This window comes from Acanthisitta chloris, unplaced genomic scaffold (genome assembly GCF_000695815.1).
Source record: "Acanthisitta chloris isolate BGI_N310 unplaced genomic scaffold, ASM69581v1 scaffold7860, whole genome shotgun sequence".
NCBI classification, from domain to species: Eukaryota; Metazoa; Chordata; class Aves; order Passeriformes; family Acanthisittidae; genus Acanthisitta; species Acanthisitta chloris.
Genome location: NW_008652139.1, coordinates 37,555 through 46,327, shown reverse-complemented (window position 1 = coordinate 46,327; position 8,773 = coordinate 37,555). Strand labels below are relative to the sequence as shown.

Below are 8,773 nucleotides of genomic sequence, written 5' to 3'. Positions count from 1 at the left end.
CAGCCACCCTGGCTACGGCTGCTGGCTCTCGGGCATCGACGTCAGTACCCAGATGCTTAATCAGCAATTCCAAGAGCCCTTCGTAGCAGTGGTTGTAAGTACTGGCTGGTGGTTGGTAAAACTGCATAGCAAATTATGTCGAGGGGGGAAAAATTTTAAGATTTCTGTCTGTTTATCTTCTAATAGTGTGTATTTTGCATGATGGAAGTGTTAGATCCACATTTTAAATTGGTGCCACTCTTTTTGCTTTGCTGGCCACGCACTGGCCAAACCAGTACTATCACTTGCCTAGACCATTCTCACTGCATTGTTCCAGCTATGGGGCTCTTTACAAAGCCATACATTACTCTTAATAAAATGTTCTGCTTGGTACTTTTGCAAAAAAATAAATGTATTGAGCAATCCATATTTAACCTCCTATGATAAAAAAAAAAATCTGTTTCTTTTGTTCTCTTCCTTCTTCTGTCGAAACACAGCAAAACGTGTTCACTGTATCTAAATGCCTTTTAAGTCGATGGCATAGCACAAGGCAGAAGACAGTAGGAAATCTGTCTTGGAGGAAAAAAATCTGAATAAAATCTTTGGCTCTTCAGGTTCTCCCAGGCTTCAGATCACATTTGAAATCTAAAGTAAACCTTACTTTAGGTACTACTTGTATAACCATTGGTACTGAAGGAAATTAAAGAAAAAATACTGAAATCAGTCAGAAAGAAGGAATATAATTGATGGAAGAATTACATAGAAAAAGATAAGTGACTCTTTAGAAGTACTTCTACCCTATGAATTCTCCTGTTATGAAGGAGAATTATATGTTATAATTATTACAATGTCACAGATTCAGAACACTTTCCTTGGGACTGCCTTTTTCTTTTTTCTTCTTTAGTTACTATTGAAATTAAACAGGCCATTAGTATGTGCATTAAGTAGGAGATTCCTTCATTAGTTTCCTACATTTTGCACCAAAATGCAGCAGGTCATATAATATTTTTTCGTTCTTCTAGAGGTTATAAGATTAAAATACAGAATTTTATTATGGTTTTTTGATTGTTCTGAAGTACAATTTCTTTTAAATTTCTTTGCAAAAAAGGAAAATTAATTTGAAAAAACTGGTCCCCAGGTTATTGATATTTCTGCCTTTTTTAGAGAGTCTCATACCAATGCAAAATGTACTGTTTGTGACAAAATTAATCCAGTTGGCACAAATTAAATTTCTGAAATACAGTTACTGTAGAGTTAATGTATGCCTGTAATAATTTATAAAATGCATATAACAAGTATTACCTGTATTTCTACAGATTGATCCCACAAGAACAATATCTGCAGGAAAAGTAAATCTTGGAGCATTTAGGACATATCCTAAGGTAAATAATTAAAATTATCTAGTGTGTGGTCACTGAACTGTCTTTAAATAAATATAGATTGGTTCTAAAGATTAATGCAGTTTGAACATCTGAGTTTGATCTCCGGTGCTGTCCTATATGGCATTGTTCAGTCCAAAAGGAGGATGTGCTGATATTCTGATTATTGCATGCCTTTGGATATTGATTAGGTTAACGAAGGCTGACTTCTAGTCTGGTTTTCATAGTTTTGGCAGTGTTAAATGCACTGTCTAGATTGTAGAGCTGTCCTAAAATTATAGAGCTCCATATGTCCATTTTTAATGGTTGTAGGTAGCATTCATCAAAAAAGTTTTGTGTTAATTCTTTATTTTTTAGACCCAAAACCAAATGCTAATATTTAAAATGTTGTAATTTGATTTCCATTTGAGAAACAGAGGATTCAAAACTTACTTACTTAATTTTCAAATAAATATTATGAATCTTCACAAAATAATGTACAAAAAAGTTAATTAAACAATATGGGAAGGTTAGGCTGAAAACGAGAAAAATCACATAAATTCAGAAATCTGGAGCTCCAAACAGTGTCTCTCATGTAGACTTTCAGCAGAGACATAACTGCTATTTAGTTTCAAACTAACGAAGTTCAGGTATATCTTTTTATATAACCAGACTCATCATGAACTTCAGACAGGGACCTTGTAAAACTGGAATTAGAAAAAAATCTTGTGAGAGGTCCCGAGCTGCATCCAAAAATTATCTTTGTGTTGACAATTAGATGAAAGATCTTCTCAGAACAGTTTGTCATTGAGGAGAATATTCCCTTCTGTGGGCAAAACCACTTCATAAATATTGTCAGAATTTTGAGCAGGGAGAAGAATCTTGCACCTGCAAACCAAATAATATTTAGAAAATGCACATGGGAAGTGTATTTTTAGGGAGTCCTCACAGTGAACTGTGGGCAGTTCTTCCTTAGTCCGTAGCTGTGAGTGGCACCATCTTGGCAAAATAAGTACCTGAAGTTTTGGATATCCCTAAGGCGTATCCATAGATGTTTCTTCCCTCTCTTCCTGTTTCCTATCTTCCCTCAAAAGAGGATTGAAATCATTTCCAAGAACAGGTAGAGAAATACTATCTTGGAAGCAGCTTGCCTTTTCATTGACCTAAGAATGGTCTAATCATAGCCTGCCATGTTACTCCGTTGAAAAAACTCAACTGTGACAACTGGTTTGCTTTTGATAGACCTGCAATGTAATGAATGCTAGTAAAGCTGAGTGTAAACCTGAGATTCAAAAAGATTCTGAATTTCTGGTTACTGGAGGAAATGTCATTTTCCCTAGGAAAAATAAACTGGATTTTTTTTGTGAAGTGCTTTCTAGAGTTTAAGCATTTTAAAAAAGTCTCAGAATTACTGTGTCATTTTTGCCCTGTGTTGACTTTTTAGGGCTATAAACCTCCAGATGAGGGGCCCTCTGAATACCAGACTATTCCACTTAATAAAATAGAAGACTTTGGTGTACACTGTAAACAGTAAGTAACATTAAAGCTACTAATTCTAGCATTTTTTGTGTTTAGGTTAGTGATTCAGTGTGGAAAAGTGATTTCTTGGAGTGATTCATATCTTGCAGTTGATTGTTGCTTTAGCACTGTTAGGTTTGTGAAAAAGTGTTACTGGCATTTATCAGGAGATGTTTTAAGGGAGAATTGTTGCAAAGATGAAGATGAACCTGGTTGAAAGCTTTTTAGCAGATAATTTCTGAGCACCTTTAGTGCCTTGTTCCGGCAGGGAGGAAAGGGTCAGATGTAGATTCTGATTAGTGGCAGGTGCTGTGCATTCTTATCTTGCATCACTGGGTGTGGAGAGGATGTTTCAGTCTTTGGTAGGGTTGGAAAGTGGAGCTGCTTCAAGGGTAAGATCTGTAACAGGAATTCCTGCTTTTTCTCTCTTGCTAGTTTACTTTCCATAAATTAAAAAGGTAGTTTAGTTTTAACCATTCTTTCGCTAGCTGTTCTATCCCCAGTCATATGTGCCTCACTTCATACCATACTTACTTTTCAAGGCATTTTGCTTTGCCAGGTCAGTCCCCTGATCTGGGCTAACTTGTGGGAGCACACAGGTCCTTGCTGGGTAAGATGAGGTGGGGTGGAAAATAGACACGTATGTTGGAGACACAGTGTTTGCAAAGAACAGCCAAGGATGGTATGATCTTCTTTCACCAGCAACCTGGTTTCAGTTCTGCCTTCAGCATCTGTGTGCAGAGAACTTGCCAGTCTTGTTGACACCAGAGTGATCTGTGGGCTGTTGCACAGGGTTTTCTTTCATAGTTTTGGTGCATGGATATCTGTTCTTCAGTGCTTTCACAGTTGCATGCAAAGTCTGAGTCTGAAGTGATGAAGAAATTCAAACAATTGGACTTGGTCTTCCTATCTACAGTATAGAAGAACCCAAGCATGGAGCAGGGAATCACTGCATTGCAGAAGTTGTTGTTAAGAGAATAATTAAAAAGGCCTTGTAATCTCATGAAATAGAATACAGCAGCATGTGTGGGGATTATGTACTGTATTATTGTATTAAAGCTATATATTAATTACTTATGGAAAACCTTACACTTAAAATTGGAACTGTGGGTAACTTTTATTGTTAAAGGCTTTGAATTTTTGAAGATATTTGCCATTGGTAAGGATTTTTTGAATTGCATGTGCTTTGGGTATGACAGTCAAAACATACTTAGATGGAAGCTAAATTTTTTTTGTTTGCTTGTTTATTTTTAAAGGTATTATGCTTTAGAAGTCTCATACTTTAAATCATCTTTGGATCGTAAATTGCTTGAGCTTTTGTGGAACAAGTACTGGGTGAACACCCTCAGCTCTTCTAGTTTGCTTACTGTAAGTACCACAGTGTTCTAACATGTGCCTTTATTCATTCATGAGTGCTGAAAGCCAGACCCTCTGCTGTGATGGGTACAGCTCCCACATTAAGAATCTATCAGATTATACAAGAAAGGAAGTTTTTCCTAGTCATAAATACCAAAATGTTCCTCACATCTGCTCTGTAGAAGTAGAAGGTGAGAATAACATATGTTTAATTTTACTGAGTTCTTTCTATACACTTAGATTTTGTCTTAAACACCTTTTAACCTTGTATCTCTTCTCAGCACTATAATGAATAATATACCTTAAAATAATGGTGTTTAATAAGTAAACACTTTTAAAACAAAACAATGGAACTGTTAAAACAAGGTTGCAGCAGAAATCCTGCTGGTACACCTTCAGTTTAAAAGCTCAGCAACAAAACTTGTTTTCTGCAGAAGCCAATTTTATACTTTCTGTCTTGGGCAAAACCAACTTTTATTCTCTCATAGCTTAGGGCATGGGTTGAAAGTCATAAAGAGTTCCCATTTCAGGCTGTAGGGATTGAGGATTTTTCAGAGGTTCAGATTCTGTTCTCTCAGGCACCACCCATGTGTCATTCATGTTCTGCATCACTTCAGTTGCAGGTACAGGTTAAAATATTCAGCACAACAGTCTTACAAGCTCTTTTCAGACTTTGTTTATTTTGTGTTGAATTTCTAACTTAGAATTCAATGTTTATTGACTTCTTTCTCCTAAGAATGCTGACTACACCACTGGCCAAGTCTTCGATTTGTCTGAAAAATTAGAACAGTCAGAAGCTCAGCTTGGGAGAGGCAGTTTCATGCTGGGATTAGAGACTCATGACAAGAAATCAGAAGACAAACTTGCAAAAGCAACAAGAGACAGGTAAGATAATGCACACACATGTTCTTCCCTGTAAAAAGTGTTCCTTTGTTTTAAACTTTTATCATGCCTGTCATTGTAAACTGCCAAGGTTAGAGATAAGAATCATTGGATTATAGATAGGAATGAGAGACTCCAAATGTCACTAGTTATTTTTGAAAGTTTAAGAAAATCTTGCCTTTATTAAGCCTCCAGTGACTTTTCAATCTTTATTCCTGGAATAAATTCAACTCTGGTTTTCTAAACAAAAAAATCCCTGTAAAATTCAATCAGTGTACAGCAAGCAAAACAAAAAAATAGATGTTTTCTGTCGGTGCAGAATTGTAACATTGCTAGAAAATTGCACATTTCTGTGGTTGATCAGATTTAAACTAACAAGAAATAAAATTATTGTACAGAACAAGATTTTAAGAACTAGTGCTAACAGTCCAGCAATTTTAGTTTACACTTGTGTAATACTTTTACTCACTTAAAAATTAAGAACTCCCTTTTATAATGTTTCTTAATTAATATATCCTTTTTCCACAAATAAGGAGGGGTTTTTTTGCTGTTTAGTTTTTGAGAAGTAGATTACAGATATTCTGGCCTTTATATTTAGCTGCCCTGCCTGACAGCAATTGAATTTATTATTGCTGAGTGTACAGCATTATTTCAAAGAAGTTCAAACAAGTCACACAGTTGAGTTGTTCAAGAACATTGTGTCTGGCGAATTTCAGACTGTAAGTGTTGCGCTGTAGATGCTGGTACAGTCTCAGGTCCATCTGAGGAGAAGACAGGACTCGCCTGCATACACCTTAGGAGAGTTCTGGCTGAGATACAATAATTCCATTCAATAAGGAACAGTTCTGTAGAATCCCTTGAAACAGATTGCAAACATTGAAAAAAATCTGGAGTGTTCTACTTCTCAAATTTTGGGGTTTTCCTGGCCTTCTTCCTCATCCTTTTATCCTGACACGTAGAACAGCTTCCTGTTACTCTCTCTCCCCACACACCTCCATGTTAGTGCAAACTTCGCTAAGGAACTGATTTTTGACATACCAGATGAATGGTGTCTTATTAGATAGGTAAAAAAAAAATCAAGTGATAAATAGGAGCTCTTGTATGAACACAAATTACTTTATTTACACCTTGCTCACTATGAGTCAGGTGAACATGTGCTTTGCCTTAATAAAGAGACGAGTCAGCCTGTGTTGGACAGCCTTTGTTCCCCAGTAAGCAGTGGGGAAATTCCTGCAAATGTAGCATGGTTATTGCTGAATAGAACCAGAGTTGCTGTTGTGCTGGTGTCCTGTGTTTGTTTCCTTGTTATGGGAAGTTCACAGCTCTCACAAGGTTTCTGACACAAATGGTCTTCTAGAAGTTAGTACTCATTTGGACTATTTCAGTTGCAGAATAATGTTTGCAGTGGCATTAAGGCTGTTGCTAACTCACAACAGCCAGGTTAAGAGCTCACTCCCAGTTCCTGTAGTGAAAGAGAATAGCAGTGCTTTAAAGACATGAGAAGGATGGACTTGCTAACAAGTTTGCATTGATTTAGATCTGTTTGGTTTCCCATAATACTGCCTGCATTTTATTTTCCCATTACCCTGATGTGCTTACAGTCATTCTAAATAATAACTCCTCTGATCATCCTACTATGTTATTTCTTGCAGTGGTTCTAGGTATTTTTCTTTTCTGGTTTTATTTAGTCTTCAACAGTAGTTAGTTTATAAACTGTAAGACTGGAAGGGATTGTTGTTGTCATTAATTCTACTTTCCTGTGTAAAAAAAGCTATGGTAGTTCCTGGGTAGTAACAGTTTTACAGATGCATGTTTTGCTTCAACTAGTAATCTTTCCTAAGGAAAGAGAAAAAACAGTAGAAGACTTGTGGGGACACAGGGCAGTTGATTCAGTGGCACTTAAATTGCTTTGAAGAAATAAGGTTGCAAAGTTTACTAAAGGATTATTGGATGTGCCTGTTGTAGGAAAAACAGTGCTGTAAGGTGCTTACACTGGGGTGTATGATAACTTCTGTCACTGTACATACACATCTCTAAGAGGGTACATATGCATTAGCCAAATTGTGCTCCGAGTCAGCTTCCTTTCCCGGGATTCCTTTATCTGTCTAGCAGTAATTTGTCCCTATTCTCCACAACTTCAGGGCTGATTCAGCTTTTGCATTTGTATATTCTGGTTTTATTTATTAGTTTGTTGCTACATTCCTCTAAGCCAGACACTGGGGAAAACATGGATCTATAGGAATCCTCTCAGCTATTTTGACTAACAAATGATTAGGTCTATAAACTCTTCCTTTAATGTTCCCTGTAAAGTTTCTTGGAGGAGCCATGGTCACTCTGCACTGCTGGCCTGGGGTTGGGCAAAGGAGATAAGGTAGAGAACAGTGAGAGCCTTCAGGTATTGGTAACAGCTGATACCTCCATTCCCCCAAGGATTTAAATTTTTTTTTCACTTTTTTTTTTTGTTCACATGACCACAGAGCACACTTGGTATTGTTAATGTAAGATGTCCTAAATTGCCAGAAAAAGAAGTTTTCGGGATTGGTCTTTGTGTGTGTAGTCAGTTTGCTTTTTTAAGTAACAAAAGCTATTGGCAACAATGGTAAAATTTCTTCATGTGACTTTTCCTTTCTGGACAGTTGTTAAAATTCATGGGGTTATGGGCACCCTGAACTTCAAAAACAGCTGAATATCTTCAAAGAAAATGACAGTTAAGTTCAGTTTTTGGCCAACCTTGAATTTATGCTTGTTTTTCAGCTGCAAGACCACCATAGAAGCTATACATGGATTGATGTCTCAGGTTATTAAGGATAAACTTTTTAATCAAATTAATATAGCTTGAAGTGCATCACCAGCTGATATGCATCTCCAAAGCAGAAAATATCATCGTTTCTTTTGCTTGGACTTGTTCAATTTGGGAAATGAAGCTGGAGTGGAAAATTATTCATTTAATTTGTAGTACTTTAATATTTCCCACCTGTCTGACCAGTTTTAAAGAGCAAAATGTTCTGAAATGTAGTGCAACATTTTTGTTCTTTATCATAAAACAACCAGTTTGGAGAATTGTTCCAAAAGAAGAATAAATTTGACTTTACTGGATTTTGCTCTTAGGTATTTATCTCTATTATCCAACTGCAATAAAAGAATTTTGGAACTGAGTGAGTGTTTTGGACTTTGGTATTTTTGGCAAACATTCATCTCCTCTTACTCTTTTTCTTATTGTTCTGTAGAAAAGTTCTGTCTACTCATTAGATTAGACAGGTAACTTGTGCAGTATTAGAAGTTTGTTTCTCAGATTTTCATATCTGTTTAGTTTTAGGAATTGAAATCCCATTTCTTTATCTTTTAACAATTAAGTCTTTTAACAATCTTTTAACAGTTAACTCTAATGGAGCCTTTCCTGATTTATGTTTGCTGGTCCAGGCAGAAATGCTTCACACTCGGGCATTTAATGTTTCTAAGTAGTCAAGGAATGACCAGTTCTACAGTAAAACTCGTAATATGGTTATATACCGTCATTTTTCTCCTGCTCACCTTCTGCTGCTCCTCAGAGTCACTTGTTGCAATGCAGAGGAGCAAAATGAAAAATGATTGTCTCTAAAATAAGCATTAGGCTAATTTCAGGCCACAGATACTAAATGCATTAATCATAATTGCTGGCTTACAACACGGTGCTGCTGCAG

The 8,773-nt window shown here is 36.4% G+C and overlaps 1 protein-coding gene across 1 annotated transcript; it reads left to right on the top strand.

Annotated features, from left to right (window-relative positions):
* Positions 1–3: 3 nt before the first annotated feature.
* COPS5 (COP9 signalosome subunit 5) lies at positions 4–8,245 on the top strand (the record flags this gene model as incomplete). Its single annotated transcript, XM_009076031.1, has 6 exons — positions 4–94; positions 1,296–1,361; positions 2,782–2,867; positions 4,112–4,223; positions 4,948–5,096; positions 7,848–8,245. Coding segments are annotated over 6 exons (589 nt in total), but the record flags the coding sequence as incomplete, so codon positions are not given.
* Positions 8,246–8,773: the final 528 nt, after the last annotated feature.